This window comes from Crinia signifera, chromosome 1 (assembly GCF_055691185.1).
Source record: "Crinia signifera chromosome 1, ASM5569118v1, whole genome shotgun sequence".
NCBI lineage: Eukaryota > Metazoa > Chordata > Amphibia > Anura > Myobatrachidae > Crinia > Crinia signifera.
The window spans coordinates 64,499,220-64,519,461 of record NC_139217.1 but is presented as its reverse complement, the minus strand read 5'-3'; the positions used below and the strand labels follow the sequence as shown (position 1 = coordinate 64,519,461).

The 20,242-nt window shown below is 38.6% G+C and overlaps 1 protein-coding gene across 13 annotated transcripts in view; it reads left to right on the top strand.

The window, feature by feature from the left end:
* PCDH7 (protocadherin 7) overlaps positions 1-20,242 on the top strand; it is a 656,577-nt gene that overhangs the window by 24,999 nt on the left and 611,336 nt on the right. For 2 of the 13 annotated variants that reach the window (XM_083158760.1, XM_083158908.1), the window contains one exon: positions 13,983-18,490. The exons of 10 other annotated variants lie outside the window; for them this stretch is intronic. In XM_083158760.1, the coding sequence (XP_083014886.1) occupies positions 13,983-14,024 (42 nt within the window). In that variant the 3' untranslated portion in view covers positions 14,025-18,490. Of the gene's footprint in view, positions 1-10,146; positions 10,360-13,982; positions 18,492-20,242 lie in introns of those variants that run through there. One more of the 13 variants, XR_014460667.1, reaches the window with a different exon arrangement.

Here is a 20,242-nt window from a genome sequence, read left to right as displayed (position 1 = left end):
GTCAACGTCCCCCGTTACCTCCCATAAACATTCACTGAATGTCAATTACTGTGAACAATTTCTCACTGTGACCGCCATCCCAAACCCATCACGGCACATGTACTACAGTAGTCGCTCAACTGTGCAAACATCGGCCTTTTCTTTATGAGTCAGGCCCTCTGTTTCTTTCTCGGAGTTGATCATTATAAATACTATGGATAATATTATAATTAATATTATCCATAGTATTAGATTAATATAGACAAATAATTGTTACATGTTTTCAATACTGAGAGCCCCACAATGCATAAACAAGTGTCTGATGTGCATATTGCATTAAATATGGCATTCAGCCCAATCACGCGTCCAACACGTTCGTATATGGAATGTAGAGGTTCCCTTGATTGTGTGCCTATATTTTACAATACAACACGAGACAAAAGTAAGAGTGATCTTTATGTAGCCCTCATGCTTCACATTCCGTCACTCACTCGTGCACTATGTTCTTTCAGTAATGTCCGCCACATTCTAGAAATATTTCACAAATACCGAGTTGAGCTTTTTTTAGTACAGTTATACGTAAATGATTAGAGCTGTAGCAGGGCGGCAGTGCCAACACATTCCCCTAAACTCGTGACGTGCTTCGTGACGTGCAACCTAGGCACTGCTAGCCCAGGGCTACAACATTGTAGGTAATGGCCAAAGTAATGCACTTTGGCCCAGACACACCCCTTAACAGCAACCAATTAAAAAAAAAACATAATTTGTCCATCCTGAGATCCTGCGCCATCTGTCCACATGCTTCCATAAATGGAAGACTGTGAACTCTGATTGGTGGATAGCTCCAGCCATCATCCAATCTGCATGCTCGCAGCCATTCACTGGCTTGCTACAAGCTGGGGCAGATAGAGAATGCTCCTTTATGGCTCTGACCACCTTCGGCACCTGCTTAAAGGCTGCCCATTGTGCCTTTCCATTAATATGGCTCTGTGCAAGGGACATGCAGCCATGATTATTCTATACATGTGGAGTTTTCTTTTATATAGCTGCTGCAAAACACACCATAGTGCAAAGCTGCAATAAACAAAGTTGTTGTTTTATCCGTCTGAATTTTTTTTTGTTGCCTTTTCTCTAGTTGTCCCTCATTTTAATTGATATTCTTTTTTAAGCCCATGTCTGTTTCCAGCAAGTTTTATTTCATGTTCTACCTTTTTGCTACATAATCATGTGAGAAGAATTTCCATCTGTTATAATTAAAGGCGTTGAACAATAATGCTTGTTAAAGCTTAGGCAAAACCCCATACATTCTCCTCGCTACAGCAGCGTCCCTGCGGCTCAGTGTGCATACCAGTGCTTCGGAAGAACTGCAATGTATCGTACAGAGCGTTACAGCTTCTTCGCGCTGTAGGAACGGTCAGAGCCAAAGGTCCCAAGTGAACAGTCCATAATTTGTTGGACTGTCAGCGCTTAAGCACATTTAATAGGCATTGAGGGATACCATTAAATAACTTACCCCTGTAAGAGGCCCACTATCAGTGTCTGTAGACTCTGTAATACAATCTGGTCACACTATCGAGACTTAGTGGTAGGTGCAGGTTAGTATGGCCTCCTGTGTGAGCAATTTATTATCAGTGTACACATTATACTTGCCTACTTTCAACCCAGAGCTTTTCCACTGGGTGGGGGTGGGATAATCATTAATCCCCACCCCCTTCCCTTTAAATGGAATGATTCATGGCTCCTCAGGAGGGGGTGGTACTATATGCCTCGATTTGCATCTTTTTTGCCCCGCAAAGAGCCGCAAGTGACGATATTTGACCGGCAGATGAAGGGGGTGTGGAGGTTAATATGGGGGCCCAGCTAAATGCTGGGTTTGTCCACCCTGCTGGGGGGGGGCGGGAGGGATACCCGATTTTCAGTACCCTCCTGGCCATACCGGGAGGATAGGTAGTTATGGCACACACATACTGCAGCGACACAACCACAACACTCCTGTAACAAGCCCCCATAAAACAAACCATTTTTTCTGTATCTGAATGGACAACTCCCAGTCACTATTCAAGATTACAGCTGCTGTCGCCATGGCTGAATACTGTCACTCTCTTAATGCCTGCAGCCATAGTGTGTCTGACGACACAGGATCCATACTGCACATGCGCTGTAGGGGTCCTGCACATGCTCAAAGTACCGGACATTGATACTTTGCCCCTAGTACCACTGTTCATCCAGTATCTGAATTAGGCCTGACCGATAACCAGGTTCTGTACAAGGGGTGGACAATCCGGTCCTCAAGATCTACCAACAATTCACATTTTTCAGGCCATCTGTGGATCTGTAGAATGTGGTCTGGAAAATGTGGACTGTTGGTAGAGCTCGAGGACCGGCTTTGCCACCCCTGCTCTATAATAGTGAATAGTGAAGACCACTAGTTGAACCCTAATAAGGGAGCATTATGTGGGATATTCCAAAACTTTCTGGCCTCCTGAATATTACTCTGCAGTATAAATATATTTATCAAGTGACCCACGCTCTTTAATGGCGTCTTTGGTGGCTGACCACGCCCTCTCTGTAGAGTGGCCACACCCCTAAGCATATGGCCCTAAAACTGCACTCCCCCAGTGGGCTTTTTATGCCCAAGTCCAACACTGCTCCTACTTCTTAGACCTCACCTCCAGACCCAATACTATGCATGTATGCTTTAAGGTGACAAACTGACAAACTATTTTGGCAGGTCAGCTTTTTCATGTAGGCAATGTCAATTGGATAAAAAAAAAAATCAATGGACAAGCCCTTTAATTCACTTGCTTCTTCGTTCCTCACCTTCATTTCTGTATCTCCTATACATCTCTTTTTCCATCAACAAAATCTCTGTGTTATTCTATCATGAAAGTCAATTCACTTGAGATTTCCCCACAGTGCCAATGCTCATGTAGGGATAATAGAGACAATTTATACCACTTGATGAACAATTTGATGCTCTTGTCAACTTTTTTTCTGGCAAGGTGATTCACAGATCATCGTAGCAAACTCTGGTAACATTTTTCTTTGTTTTGTTGGGGTTTTTTTTATTATTGGAATTGTCAATCTTACGGCATTGTAAGCAAAAATAATATTTTAGAGTACAGTATATATAAAAGAAAATACTCCTAAGTAAAGAAGTGCCATTTGCTTGCGTATATGCTATGATCCTATTTGGAATAATCAACTGGCAGCAATAAAAAAAAAACAGCTGTTTGCACAGAATTTAAAAAAATGGCAAAACATTTCGACCTGCCGAAAAAAAAAAAAAAAAAAAGATTGTATTGAATAGATCGGAACCCCTTCTGATCTATTCATGTCGAAAACTGCCAGTTTTTCGGCAAGACGGCAGTTCCGACGTGCATTGAATATACCCCTATATGACAGTTAGAAGTTGATCGGCTGGTAGACCTCAATATACTGTAGGTGTATCAAATACGTGTTGACATCAGTGTGAGAATTCTGCCTACACCTGATATCAGTAAACATATACATTTAACCTCATAAGCTTTCCTAAATGGAATACTTGAAAGATCTATTTGTGTTTTTCACAATTTAGGCCTGTTTCAATATATATATATATATATTGACTGCTATGGCTGGTCTTGCATTTGTTCCCGATATCATGACTGCAATTAATAGTATCACCCCTTCCCCTGTTGTAGTAGTTTGCGTCTGATATGACACTTTCTGCAACTTTGTATTTTGTAAAACAGGCGTGGCCAAACCTGTCCTCAAGATCTACCAGCAGTTCATGTTTTTCAGACAACCTGTGGATCTGTAGTAGGAATGAATGCAGCATTTTTGAAAATGTGACAGTTAACAGTAGTAATGACTACAGCTGTGCACCAGCTAGGGGATTTGGAAAACATGGACCGTTGATAGGTCTTGAGGACTGGTTCAGCCATCCCAGTTGTAATATGACCGGTGACATTTTAGATGTCAATGTTTTGTCTGTTATTGCTCACTCCATCAATACTTGCACCAGCCTAATGGCAGGTGCAATCTCACAATCTAACTTACATGGAGTCCGTTTGAGGTTCTTAAAATAGTTTTGTCCAAAAAAGTGGCCCAACAAACTTGACCTGGTGACTTTATCTGGTGGGTCCCCATTAGGGTTCAAGTCCAGGGCACGGGACTTTCCAAGCCAATACAAGCTACAGTAACTGCCCCATGTCATTACACTAGTGGTTTAAATGTTATAGGTGTTACATTAGTAAGAAGTGTTGAGAGCGTTCAATGAGTGAGAGGTACAAATTAAAGTGCATTGGTGAAGAACAATTTAGGTGCCAAAAAAGTGCTAGATTGTGTGTTACAATAGGATGCCCCACAGTTGCCAAGTCCCTGTGCCCCAAACTGTATTTAGGACTTACCATTCACAGATCAGCACAATGGGCCACCAGATTACTACAATGCCTGGCTGTGCACATTACCCCAATACCATGGTAGGCAGTTTTTGAGGTTCTCCAGGCACAGCACGCTGAATTGAATAGGCCATACCTCTATTGTTGGAAAAGTGTTATTCACCAAAGTATTCATGTATGATTTTATATTTGGGTGAGATGTACTAAGCCTTGGAGATAATGTGGCAAGAGAAAGAGGAGCAGCCAATCAGCTCCCAACTGCCATGCTACAGGCTGTGCTTAAAAAATAACAAGTAGTATATTTTAATGGATTAATATTGCAAGTGAAGTTTTGTGTAAGTTCTGTCTTTTGTTGTTGCTAACAGCAATTCATGTCAAGGCAGAAAACGAAAAATGTGAAAAATAATTGGCTCTGGAAGAATTTTAGAACCCATATAAAACTTTAACAATTCCGCACTATAGTTGCTCGCGCAGTTGTGTGTCAACGTGCTCGGCGGTATGAGTTTGCTAATGCCACTCCGGGAAGACTCAAGATACTCAGCAAGGCACGGATGACATTTCAGAATAATAGCGTCTACAAAGCCACATTCTATACTCCCTTGTTCCAATCTTACCGAATGCAACAAAAGATTGGAGCAGCTATTAACTATTTTTAATGCATGCCTCCATGCCTCACTAATTTTCAGAGGAATGATTTAGTTTTTCATTATATGTATTCTCGGCGTGGAAGTCTTTTTGATTCCCTCCCCTGCTATTCCACCAAGTCACATACTGATGAAAGAAAATTCCAAGTTAAGGCTCTACAGTCTTCTCCCGGACCCCATTGCTGCTCATCTTCCCTTCTCTCCGCTCAGAGGCTAAGATCACTTACATTCAGTGCGAAGATCAAAACTTTAAACAAAAGCTGCTCTATTTTGGTATAGTATATAGGCCCGTCTTTCTTCTGGGCTCTCCCAGTACATTTCCTCATTGCTAAATTCCTTGAGGCGACATCATTTACTTATTAACTGGTCTTTTTTATATTCATTAAAATGAAAAGTAATGTAATGAAGTGAATCTGTTTAAATTAATTGCACACATGTGATATTCTTACCGAAAGGCTAAAAGTGTATACCCGTACTAATTATTTTTCAACATCATTTTTTATATTTTAAGATTAAGAAAAAAGAATCACATCTTCAGCACCAAAGGTTTTTGCCTTCATTACTGCAGATTACTACTGCAAAGCTAACAGAATTTTAAATGACTATAATGTTCTTTAAAATGCCCCCATTACCTACACACAGAGAAGGAAGCTACTTTGTTAGCTGAAGCTGAACACAGTGTATCAGCAGCTAGGAACCAGTGATGTCATTGGTAGGATAGAGCACATTAGTGATGTCACTATCTTGTAGTAAATGATTAGGCAACATCTGCAGTGCTCAGCATTAAGAGTGCTCACTACATATTCTCAATGCCTCGACAGAATGGTGTGTATTAACTCTCGTGAGCATTGCAGGCATTGTTGCAGATCTGCATAACAAAGCAAACTTTTCAGAGTGTGTTTGTACATGTTCATTCACTTGCACTATTTTTGACTGTAGGGCGTTACAAAGGCATGTTGAATATCTAAATCCAACGCCCATGTATGCGAGCCTCCAGGGAAATACTTATTGTCTTTACCTAGTCACCTGTCCATATAGACTCTGTCAACAGATTTCTTCAGTTTAGCAATTTATCCCATCTCCTTGTTATACCTATTCCGATGATTCACCTCTAAGGATTGAATCCTATGTACTTTTTTTCAGATCTATTATTATCCAAAAAGCAAAGTTAACTTTAGTATTGGCCAACACAGGGGGGGAGGGGGTGTGTGGACAAGTACTCTTTACCCGAGGCCTGGAGAACTGTAGGTGCCCATGCCCACCGCATATACACAATATAGTAAAAACACAATTTTTATTTTATTTTTAAATTTCTTTTATTGAAGCGTAATATCAAAGAAAATCAGTACATTTCATTTTTTTTCCTCTTTTGTATACATTGCACAGTTTCAAATACAAAGTAGTTCAATACACCTAATCGTCTTCCTAACATTAGGGTACTCTCTCTCTAATAGCGAAAACAATAAAAAAAAAAAAAAAAATGACATTCACTTAATTTCTGCATGGTTTGGTCGGGTCCGGTTCCTTTTCCCCATCTGTATTCCCTCCTTTTAGGTCGTTAAAAATCTAGACTTTTGTCTATCGGCTATGTTATTACCCTAAAGATAGATCGGTGGGTCTTGTGCGTTCACTCTCTCCTCATACCATAGTGTATTTCGCAAACAATTCCAAACCTGAATCTTTATGTCATTTGTTTGCGTTTCAATGTAGCTTTCCCATGTATTAAAAAAACTTTTCAGTATATATATCTTTTCTCAGGGATGTTTCCAGCCACTCCATTTTAAAAATATAGTTTAATTTACTAAGGAAAAGGGAGAATGGTGGGGCTGTAGTGTGCAACCAGCATTGTAGTATACACTTCTTCGTAGTCGCTGCTATTATAATCAGAAGTTTTCGTGCTCCCTGACTAATACGTGTGCCCTCCGGCATGATTCCAAAGATTGCCAATTCAGGGGTTAACAACATAGCCGAGACTAGATACTGTGTAGTGTAGTTCCATACCTGAACCCAAAATCTCTGTATTATTGGGCATTTCCACAAGCAGTGGAATAGTTCCGCCCCCTGAATACCACATCACAGGCATCGATAGTCAGGAATTAGTCCCATCAAGTATCTGCGATGTGGCGACAAATAGGTTCTATGTAACACATTAAGGAATAATTCTACATATGACGCCGACCTAGTCACCTGTCCATATAGACTCTGTCAACAGATTTCTTCAGTTTAGCAATTTATCCCATCTCCTTGTTATACCTATTCCGATGATTCACCTCTAAGGATTGAATCCTATGTACTTTTTTTCAGATCTATTATTATCCAAAAAGCAAAGTTAACTTTAGTATTGGCCAACACAGGGGGGAGGGGGTGTGTGGACAAGTACTCTTTACCCGAGGCCTGGAGAACTGTAGGTGCCCATGCCCACCGCATATACACAATATAGTAAAAACACAAATTTTAAACTGCTGATCGATGCAAATCGATTTGCACTCTGGACAGTAACATGATTTTACCTGTAAAAAATCAGTAATGATTAGGTGCAGATATATTTTTAGAAATGTATACATTTTATACTAACATCTGACAATCACAAGTTGTTTTTTTGTCTTCTGCTAAACTCTACATTAAATTATTTATTAGGGAGTGGAAAAAGCAGCTAGCTGTAATAAAGTACAGCATCAGCACACTGCAGTGTACAGACACTTCTTTCTCAATAAACACACAGGTACAATAAAACGCTTTAGAAAACAATAAAAAGATGAAATTTTGCACACCAGTGAAATTTTGATAACCCTTGTTAAACTGCTTTATAGATGGACAGTACATTATTTATATGCCTTTGTGGTCTGTTTATGGCATGTGCCTTACCTTGTAGTAATCTTTAATGTGAAAGTGATAAACTTGCATTATTTAGACACAGATGGCTTATTGTTTGTAAGGCCACCTTTATATTGAATTCAGTGCAGTGTGCATCAATATTTAATAAAGTTGTTGTTGATTGTACCTTCAAAGTACAAAAGATATCAATAAAATTAACCCATACACACAAGCAGGAACACATAAAGTACATCATGTACACATATTTTAGACCAACCAACCCCCCTCCCCCCTCATTTATATAATAGAATTCATAGTCACAGCATAGCAGGTTTTTCAGCAGGCAAGTCACAGGCATTACAATTTGGGTACAACACTCCAGAGGTCCCTAGCATAGTTCCCACACCCCAAGCCTATTGCCCAGCCACTAACTGGCATTGGGAACCCTGAGCCTCTGCTCTGAACAGACATTTAACAGGAAATCACAGGTGTTGTGAATTAGCTAAACCATGATTTACATCAGCTCTTAGGAAAACCTGGACTGGATCTAATCAGTCCTGGTGCTGCTTTATTTATATCCTGATCCTGCTGTTCCACAATGACACCGTCTCCGTCCAATGACAGAGATACCTGGCCTTTTCTCGCCCCAAATGGTGGTATCACACCTTCCTTTTTTTTTTAAATGGGTGCCATCATCATCCCCTCCCCAACACCTAATCGTTAGCTGACTGTCGATCACACTGCAACCGCCCTGCATCCTATTTTGCACACGCGCGGGACCTGTGCAAAGTTCCCATTATCGGTACTTTGCAGCACAGTGTGCAGCTCCAGACAAATCTGAATAAGGCTCTGAATTGCAATTCCATCTCCTGGATGAGCAGCATGCGTAATTATTGTCGAATCAGTTCATCAAAAATGATGGATAAGTTGATGATTCTTTTTTATTTTAAGCTGCACATTTAGTGAATCATTGCAGGCTAATCAAAATATTATCTGTACCTTCCTGATTGTGTGATTAAGAGGCTAAGTGCTGATTGTTTGGGATAAAAAGAGAATTCTGACCCCTTAAAATTGAGATATTATAGATGAAGTACCCAAGGCACAAACAGTTTCTTTTTTTTCCCCATAGAACAAAGCATATCATGTAAATGACAAATAATAATAACATTACCATAAAAATAAAAACAAAATAAAAAGGGAATCATGGCAACTGGACTGTCTGTTGAGAATGCTTCTTAATATATAGGCCGGTATTCAATGTGAATACCGGCGCCGTGCAGCGAATCCTGTTTAGGATTCGCTGCACATTCGCCACTGGTCGCCGCGTTCCGGAGCCTCGCCGGCTCCGGTATTCAACGAGTCAGGGGCTCGCTGCCCCTGACTGGCGAATTTGAGCTCCTGTGGCGGACGCCGCAGGGAGCCTGAGGACGGTGGCAGGCAGGGAGATGGAAGTCTCCCTGCCTGCCCCAGAACGTTTGTGGGGGGGAGGTGGGCTCCCCGGGTGCCAGGCAGCACAGGCTGCCCCCCGGGGGTGCCAGCAGGGGACCGTGTATATTCACTACACCCGATCATGCATATGTAATGATCGGGTGAAGTGAATATATGAATATCTAATGAGCGGCTCGGCTCCGGCCCCCTGCTGGCTGGTCTGTGTAAAAAAAATATACATATATATATATTTTTTTAATTAAATATATATATTCATGTGCTTACAGCACATGAATAAAAATAGCATGCCCCTCCTTAGAATAAAATTCCAGATTTTTTTACACCAATTGTAAAAAACAAAACACTTTATTTTAAAAGTTCACCTTCCACTTCACCATAAAAAGATAGCGATTGCTACTCGGTGAATCATGGCGAAAAAAACCTTGAAATGTATTCGCCATCTGGTCATTGAATAGGGTGATTCACCGTTTTTAGTCAGAAATTCGCCTTATAGCACAAAATCGCCATAAAAACCTGGCGAATCAGCCTCATTGAATACCGCCCATAGAGTTACTACAAATGTCTGATCGTCCTAATTGTGTGTCTAATGTAATCAATTAGTGCAAATAAACAACTTTTAGAAGATGCACTGTATGTCTAATATAATTTGAAGTTTTTCACAGGAGTTTTTTTTAACAATCTCTGTCATTCGGTATGAGATTCTAAAGAATAGGCGTGAATTGGTGTAAATGCTTACATTGTTTTCTGGAATGTGTTTTAAAACTAAGACTTGTTGTTGGATAATAATAAAAAAAGTCAATAATTTATAAATTTGATAAATTATATCAAAATGCATGCTCTCAGATTAAATTAGAAAAATATATTGTTTAAATCTCTAGGGCAGTGGTTCCCGATCTGTGTGCTTAGGCCTAGGGGGTGCTGTGAGGCTCTTGCAGGGGCGCCATGGGTTGGTGGACCAGGAAGGACCAAATGAAGCTATTTATGGTCAAAATTATAGACAAAACCAATGCTAGCGGCTGCCAATCATAAATCCTGGACAATCAGATGCACAACTCTGTCCTCCACCACATAACTGACCCTATGGATGTCAGGTAGGCACAATTACTTATTTTACTATTTTTTTTAAATCAAATTAATCAATAAAAAGCTTTTATCCTAAGGGTGCTTTGAAACATTCTGTTACTCTAGAGCAGGGGTGTCAAACTCAAATTCATCGGGGGCCGCATCAGCAGTTTGGTCACCCTCAAAGGGCCGGTTGTATCTGTAGGTCCCCCTGTATAATTATAATGCCATGACACCACAGGCTGCTCCCCCCGTTATAATATAAAATGAATGCCATGACACCACAGGCTGCTCCCCCTGTATAATAATAATACCATGACACCACAGACTGCTCCCCCTGTATAATATAATAAAAGTAATGCCATGACACATAAATGATTATACAGGAGGAGCAGCCTGTGGTGTCATGGCATTATTATTATTATACACGGGAACACCTCAGGAAACAGCAGATATATATTTTTTTTTTATTGCGAGTGTGATCCTCATCCTCACTTACTGTTTCTCCGTCTGTCCTGCAGCTGCTGCGGCTTCCAGCTTTTCTTCACTGCTTGCTGCGGCCACACTGTCCCCGACTCCTGGTCCAGCTTCCCTGCCTGCTACTACTTCTCTACAGACGCATGGGCGGGCGGCGTCATCGTCATGACGTCCCCACCCAGTGTCTGTCACTGCCGGGCATCAGAGGGAACAGGCGGCCGGGCCCTCCTCCACGTAGCCGTGGAGGCCGGCGGCCATGTTTCTGTAGCCGCATACATATGTGCCTACAGGAACATGGCCACCTACAGTGGAGGAACATGTAAGGCGGACGTGGACGCGGCCCGCAGCACTCCTGTTTTAGACACACTGCCCCTGTGTGCTATCTCCTCGCGCGGGCCACATGAAGAGGTCTGGCGGGCCGGATTTGGCCCGCGGGCCTTGTGTTTGACACCCGTGCTCTAGAGCACCATAATTCAAGAAAGTTTAGGAACCACTGCTCTAGGTTGAAATTTCCTCAATGTAGCTTTTCAAAGTCCCGGCATCCTTGTTGTCTGGATTTAAAGCGGCAATCATGGTAAATACAAAATAGTCCAAGTTTTGAATTTAATATTATTGCTCCTTTAAATTCAGCATCTTGGCGGAATTGAAAAACGTTACCTGTAAGCAAGTTTACCCCTTTATGTGAATACTTATATTAGAAGTCACTAAGTAGCATTCATAAAAGTGAGTCTCGATGTACCCATTATGAATATACGCAGCTATATGGACACTTGGATCCGCTGTACCAGTGTCTGCCAAAATCACCGGAACAATTCTTGCGATCCCGTCAAAGGATTAAGAATTGAGGATTCCGATCTGTGGAATGTCCAGCAGGAACAAAATCTGCTACCTCTGCTGTAAGTAACACATTATATCACCTCTAATTTCCTGCATAAGTAGTAATACCGATTGGATTTACTGCATATCAAAGAATCATATGAACACCACTACCACTTTTTTTTCCCACATCATATTGTACAGTGTGATAAGAAGCGATGTGTTCACATCGGGACTCACGTTTATGAAGGACACTGAGTGAATTACAATACTATTATTTCTACATTATTTTTTGTTAAAACTTTCTTTGTGCTTTGGGTATTTCATTCACAATCAACAGATTTCCTTCTCCAGGCACAAACTGCATGTAGTAGTATCTGCCACACCCCTAAACATTGCCCTCATTTTTTTAATTAACTATGCCAAAAAGGCAGATATAACAGAACTGCAGTTCTGGCCTCATAGAGCAAGGATGCCCACCTCTTCAGCAGCAAATAAGGATATCTGTATAGAAATGTTCTCAACAAAATGGCTGTCACCATGTAGGAGACAAAAAAAAAAAATGATAGTATGGACAAACTAATACATAGGAACACAAGAGAGAATTATGTTTAACATAAGTCAGTTCTCAGGCAACATTATCTTTGCAGGATCATTGCAGACCAAGATGCCGACTTGGAAACTTAGCATATACATGTGAGAGGTTGGTGGCTGGGGTATATGTGTGTGAGAGAGGGGTGGCTGGGGAAGGGCTGGATATATGCGCCAAAGGGGAGTGGTTTTGTGTGTGTGTGTGTGTAATGGAGCTGCTTTTAAGTTTTTTTTCTATCATACTGATATGACTGAAGCAAGGCTAGAATCATATATATATATATATATATATATATATATATATATATATATATGATAGATTGACATCTCATTATAACACCAACACCCCAAACAAATTGAGTCTCACCATGTGCCCATAAAGAACAGTGGCCCAAGAGACTTAGCAAGTAAGTCTTAATTAGGAATTGCATGGATAGAATAGTACAGGCCACCAAATCATAGAGTGCAGAATCAATTCTGAGTAACAGCAATGAACTTGGTTATATAGGTTATAAATAAAGTCCCAGAAGAATAAATAATATATGTCCCCACTCCCCACCCCCAGACACACGCGCACACACACACACACACACACCATTTAGTTGGCCATTTTTAAAGGTTACGCATTCCAGTGCATTGTAATGTATTTCAAGCCTGTCAACCAACATGAAATACAGCCTTTACTGAGTCCTAGCCTTGCTCTCCCATGCAAGCAATTGGATTACGTGATAGTCACATCTTGTTTCGTATGTGTGACATTTGAGCCATTATCCCCCTTTTCCAATAGTTGTATTTACCCCGAAATACTCAGTTTACCATAACAGATAATGGGCAACCAAGCCACTCAGCTAGCCAAATGTCATGCTGAAATGAAACACAGTCGTAGGTTCCACACCATGTTTTCTCTTTAAGGAATTACTATTTATCATGCTTTTTGTATTCTACTGTTTCTACTTTTAAGCATATGAAATGATTTACTGTATTATATCGTAAGTCTAGGTATTTGGTTTTGTACAGTCCAATTGAATAGTTTTTATGTGCCATTTAATTAATAGATGATAGATAGATAGATAGATAGATAGATAGATAGATAGATAGATAGATAGATAGATAGATAACACTTCCTACTGTAAATTATATAGATCTTATAAACCCTATAGGCATTCTGTGCTGTTATACAGGTAATAGGCTTCCAAGGTGACTTCTAATATACGTTATAATGTACAATAAACGGTTATCTATTGCATATAACACACAGGTTATCCTATTGGGCATCATAGCGATGAGATCACAGCTCACTGTTTATTTAGCTATTATTTACAGGGATTTAAATATACATTAACATCACGTGTGTATTATATAAGATTTATAGCACCTATTACTTTGAGTAAGAATAACGAATACATTTGCTTGAAAAGACACAAGCTATTTATATGGAATTTCCTGCATGTGTCGGCAATTGCACCGCAACGCTTTTATTTGTTATCCTAAACTGCTTTTTAAATTTCTCTATCTGCTGCTGGTAATTATAATTTATCTGCAGCTATGTGGCCCCGTGTAACCTAATGACGGGCAAATACACGGATAGGCATCTTTTCATTTGCTCTAAGCAATACGTTTTACCTTTTAATGATGCTGGAAATTCGAATACTATCTACCACAGCAAGCCGTATTTTTCAGGTGTTTATAATTTTCATATCATTTTGCAAAGTCCTCATTCATTGGGGATAATTAAACTTGAAACTGAAAGACCTCTATTTATTCACAGGTCACTGCACGCTCCTCTGGTGAACCTCAGCTGCGATCTTGAAAAATATCTGTCTTAAAGAGCTAGAGAATGTGATTGTGGGACTATTTTGCACAGAGTCACTCTTATTTATCAGTGTGTATATAGAATGACTCTGCGGCCTAAAATTTTTTTGAAAGAAGCTTCAAGCGACGGGCATCGGAAACACTGGAGAGCCTTGAAAACCATTTATATATACATTTAAAGACATATAGACTCCTTTTAAAGTATTACGGTTTTTTTTTTTTACTTGCCTTATTACAAAAAATGAATTTCACAAAGCAAGACTGTGGAATACCTAAGGAATCCATCGTTTGGTTAAAGTTTGCATTCAAAAAGGTACGCTGTATGTATAAATGGTTCTATTATACGTTCACTTTTTTTTTTTTTTTTTCCTGAATGCTTATAACCCTCTTGTGAATTTCTGAAATGTTGCAAAATGATTTGTTAAATGTTATGTACTTTTCCTGAAACCGTTGGCTAAACTAGGAAAAATACGACGACTTAAGAAGGAACATTTTTATTTTCTTATAAAATAAACCAATAAAAAATATATTTATTATATAAAGACGAATATTTATTATAGATATATCAAAAAAGGAAAAAAAAATAAATAAAAGAATTTAGAGCTTTAATTTAAAGCTTCAAATTTTACGCTGTTGCCGATAACGATGCATGTCTACACTATGAACATGGAAGTGTTTTTAGCATATAAATACTTTTTTGCCTGGCTGAATTTAAAACGTGAATGCACTATCAATAGAGACATAATGTATAATTAGATTAACTATATCAAATATACCACAGGTAGTCAGTGAAAGCTTTATTCATTTTTGGTTTCCTTAGCTTAAAATGATAGAAATGGGTCCGGTCAATCTGCAGTCATGACTGATATGGCTGCCATTGTGTTCCACAACTACAACTTATTGTATTTCCATTGGCCAGATGCATCAAGCCATGCATAGATCTAAAGTGCTAGCCAATCAACTGTCATTTTAAAGGCTGTTTTTGAAAAATCAAAGGAGCTGATTGGTTGTACCTTATATTTCTTCACTTTATCTATTGCCAAGGCTTGAATTCATCTACCCACTCGAAAGAAGTGGTCTATATATCTCTGTACTTGAAGGTTTACATTCTTGTCATTTAATTATTATTAGATTATGTTTTGTACCCTTTATTAAGATACATAGATTTTTTTTTCTTCGTCTCCAGCCATAAAAAAATTTCAGGAGACTTTCTAGACACCATTTTTTTTTTTATTGATCAAGCAGACAAGTTATGTAAGTACAGATATTTTTGGAGAGTTTGCCTATCCCACCGCTTCTTTGTACAGGCCATCATAGATATCAGATCAGTTCTGCCCTTTGTTTTGCACTACACAAACCCATTGGCATATCACACATGGTTCTGCTTTGAGAATATTTGGGAATGTGACTTTTGGTGAATTGGAAGTCTGAATAATATGTGCCTCAGAAAATACATAGGAGGGTCATAGATACCAACAATTTTGGTGAAAATTAGCCACTAGACTTAAAGCGGCAATATTCTAAAATTCAAAACAAGTTTGGTTTTGCCTTTCAAATTATTGCTGCGTTAAATCTGATGATAAATTGCCAAAAACTTGCAGGTTCTCTCAATTCGAACACTGCCCATCGAACAGTGTTAGTATTAAAAGCACTAACACTCAGCTTATAAAAAATACACTTAAAATAAGGGATTGAAAACAATGTTAGTAATATGCAAGTTATGCTCTCACAATGTTTTAGGGAACCCTAGGCCTAAGCAACGAGTCTTAGCAATCTATTTGCCCACTAAAGCCTGTCAAAAAGTGTTAGTATTAAAATCACTAACACTCAACTTCTATAAATTTGCACTAAAAATAAGGGATTCAAATTTTTTTTAGTAATATGCAAGTTATGCTCTCACAATGTTTTAGGGACCCCTAGGACTAAGCAAAGAGTGTTAGCAATCTACTTCCCCACTACTTGGGAATAATAGTAATCTATGACCAGATATCTATAAAAGTATTCCGGGAAGTATATTTTCTTAGTTTTGTAATAGTTATAACATGTGATAAATATAGCAATGGGGTACAAACGGATCTTAAAATCTCCAAAGTCACATTAAAATACCAAAAATCAGTTTGAATTCTCGATTTTCTCAAACCTTACTTCATTCTAAAGAAAGAGGTGGGAATGCTTAATGACTTGCTTTGCACTTTTATTGTCATTCAAATAAGTGTAATTAATATAGCTATTGTTACAATCAGTGGCCTCTTAATTCACCTTTGGATGACTACAAATACAGGTTCAGCACATCATTGACTATAATAACACTTATTACACCTGCAGTTTATAACAGCGGTCGTTATACCAGATTGCATATTCAAAGCTGTTACATTATGAGGCACTGGAAGACACATAACAAAGCTTGGCCTGTTGAGCAATGTTACAGGCTTACATATGTAATAAGTAAAAACAAAATTCAAAGGAATTAAAATATGATTATTGTTAGCTAATATAATGTGCCAGTCACCTACACCAAGTGGTTGCTGCATTGTGTGGGCTGGAAAAATGTTATTGAGAATACAACATATCCTTTCACTAATAACCAATGATCAGTGAAGTGCAGTGTTGGTGGACTAGTCCCTTCACTTCATCCTTGAGTGGCTATGGGATCTAAGTACTAAGCCTTGCAGTGAGATAAAGTGGCTAGAGAAAAATTACCAACCAACCAGCCCACAACTGTCATTAACTTGGCAGTTAGGAGCTGGTTGTTTTAGTACTTTGTCTCTGTCCACTTTTTTTCTCTCCAAGTCTTAGTACGTAGACCTCTATGTTTTGTAAAATTATTTTATGTATGTTACATATCAATATTAGATATTGGAAATGTTTGATAAGAAGGCTCCCCAAAATGGCTAACTTCACTGCTCTAATGTGCAGTTGGTTAAAGCTGCATTCTGCCCGGCTTCACTTTGTGTAAATGACTGGACCACTGGATTTTTTCAAAGATATCATATGCATCTATTGTAACATCAAGAGAGAAACATACAGACATGCTCCATGATCAGTGGCGGCTCCAGAGGTGGGGCTGCTTCACATTTCAAAAAATTAAAATAGGGGAGCCACACAAACTGCCAGTGAGCAATTTTGAAATGGTAGTTTGTGCATGTGGGTGTGGCTCTCATATTTGAATTTTAAATGCTGTAGCCCCACCCCTGGAGCCTCCCCGGTCCATGATACATTGTGTATGCTCTGCCTACATTATACCACATTAATGAACAGCCAACTTGTCACGGGGGGGGCAATCACAGTTCATCAACCTGCACAAGACTTGACATACAAAATACTAGAACTGAGGCTTTATAGTTACAAATATACTAGGAAGAAAAAGTATTCTATTATGTCCTTTTATAGCCAGAGAACCACAGGTGTCTCTGTCATGGGTGCAGTGTGTGCGGCGTACACAGATTCCTGAGTCCAGGGAAGCCCACACCACACAATCTGCACCCATATTGAATTATTTACCTCTATGCAGTCTAGCATCTGTACTTCTGAGGGTAGAGAAATCACTCCAAAAATGGCGCGTGAGCCATTTTATTGGTGACTCGCCCATGCGCAGTAAGGATTTGCCTCCGGGAACATGGTAGGCACCATGTTTTCAGAGACCTGCACATGCACAGAGTCTATGGCACTGCAGAGAGGAGGGGGCCCACAGAGAGGAGCCGCACACGGATCCCCTCCTCTCTTAAGCACAGGAGGCTCCCAGGGTACCCATTTTCTACCACAACATTTGTATAAACTAAATTAACTAATATTTCTCACAATTTAGGGTTTTGCAAGATAATCATTCCCCTCTAAAGAAAAAGGGATCAAACAATATTGTGAGAGAAGTAGCTTCTCTCTGAGTTATTAAACCAAGAGCCTCCTAGAATATAATCTAGTCCGAAGGGAAAAATAAAATATCAAAAGCCAATATACTTGCTATGTAGAGCAAGAGACGGTAACCAGTAGCTCTCATAGGAGGTGATTCATTAAGCATTGTTACCTAGTAATGTTTTCTTTTGGGTCATAACAAAAGCCTGGAAAGGGAATTAGACCTTTATTTTCTATAAAGGATTTATATTAAAATTCCCTAAAGCATTGCGTAGTTCCATTGCAAATGATATCACTTTTTTATACTAGCCAAAAATAAATAAATACTCATTCAGCGACCAATCCATTTGTTTTTGAGGTGAAAAAATATGAGCCACCACAATTCCGCACCACATGTGACCTCTGCTCGCTGGATTGCTTTTACTATTTTTTTCTTTTGTAATAATTCCATCTTAATATTTTACAGGTTCATGTTTAGCCTTTTTTTATAATTGAGTTGTCTTAAACTATCAAGTATTTATGAAAACATATTGCAAATCTTTTTATTGTTACTGAAAAAACTTCTGTAATTGAAAATGCCGTGCACATTTGATGAATAAAGTGATTTTTATATTAAACCAAAATTTGATTTGTCTATTTTACTAATGTGTCATATATATCCGCACAATCAAACAAACACACACACATATATGTTAGGAAAAAAAGACATGGTAAATGGTATTCACAATTTTAGAACATAATTTAAAGAGCATGGAATACAGTTTTTTTTTATTGTTTTTAGTATGGTGACCTGTATTCATGATATAGAATTGTATTCAACTTCTAAAGTTTGAAATCACTTGGCTCTTCATTTCCGGCGTTATCACTGTCACTGTCATTTCACTTTGATTTCTCTGGCTATGTTAACAAGCCAATCATGAAAAACCTCCACACAGCCAAAAGAGCCATCTGAAAGATGCGGCCTACAAACAGCAACCAAGAACCATTAATGCTGTACGTCAATAAATGACGATACCGTATTCAAAACTGTATTCCATGCACATTAATATTATGTACTAAATGCCTGAATAGCATTTACCTCTCTGGCAGATTTTTTTGGCTCACCCCGTGAGTGTATATATATATATATATATATATATATATATATATATATATATATATATATATAATTATAATTCCAAATGCTCATTGCCAGCATTCGCTGGACTTTCAAAGGTAAAAACAAAACAGACTGACGGCAAATACATTTCCAACCTTTCAGTCTTTCTTTATTGAGACTGAAATGTTGGGAGGTTTTTGTTTTTATTGACTACCAGTTTATAAGTTTGAAATTCCAGTGAGTGCTGTTTGTGAGATTTTGAATATTTGTGGATTCCTGGGAGGGCACCTTGGCAAGTTCTCTTTTATTATGGTGGAGTGTGGGTCGTTTGAATGAATTATATAATGTATCTAAAAAGTGTTTGGCAGCAAATATCTACAGTTATCAAGAAGTACAGTGACTAAGACTTTCTTAAAGGTTTCAGAAAAAAATTAATGACTTCATAAGACTCTATGATCTGCTGTCGGTGCAAAATTGAAGGATAAAAGAAAATTCATTTTTAACTAAAGAAGAAGAAAAAAAAAATAAGTCCAAAGATTTAAAAAGGCTTAGCTTTAAGTCTTACGGATGCTGAAACATTATTACTTTCTGAGTCACCACAAAAAAAAAAAAACTTTTATTTCCAAAAATATATCTTTTTGCATATTTTATTTGAAACAGTTAAAAATAGTAAACTTGCCACTGTGCTACACTTATTCTGTGCTACATTTAATTACACTACTGTTCATCCTTGTTAATAATACATTATAGCAGGCGTGCCCTTCATTTAAAATGTGTTCTAGGTGTGGCTCTCCTGCCTTACCTTCAGGCTCAGTAACTTAAGATAAAAGTCGTTTCTTTATTTTTGTGTCCTACCAAGGAACTAGTTAATGAGATAACCATCTCATTAGTAAGTGGAATATAAATGTTTTAAGAAATAAGGATTTTTTTCCCTCTGTAATATAGCTTGGTGATATTAAAAATGAAATGCCAGTTCTCACCCTGCCCTAAGATTTGGAACATCAGCAAAGACAATGAGACAAAGATTTAATGCCTAGCAGAAAATAGTTATTAGGTGGCTGTAAACAAGGCTGCACCGGTTTGTCTCTGGTAACTTGTGTGTTTTATTTGTTTATATGGGAGGAGAAGGTTGTATATTGCCCCTGGTGTATAGATTTTTCAGCTTTACGTGCTTATGTGTTCTTCTGGATCTACATGGTTTTTATTCGTTCTTTCAAAATCATTATATGTGTTATATTGGCTTTAGTTGGCATATTGGCTTAAATCAA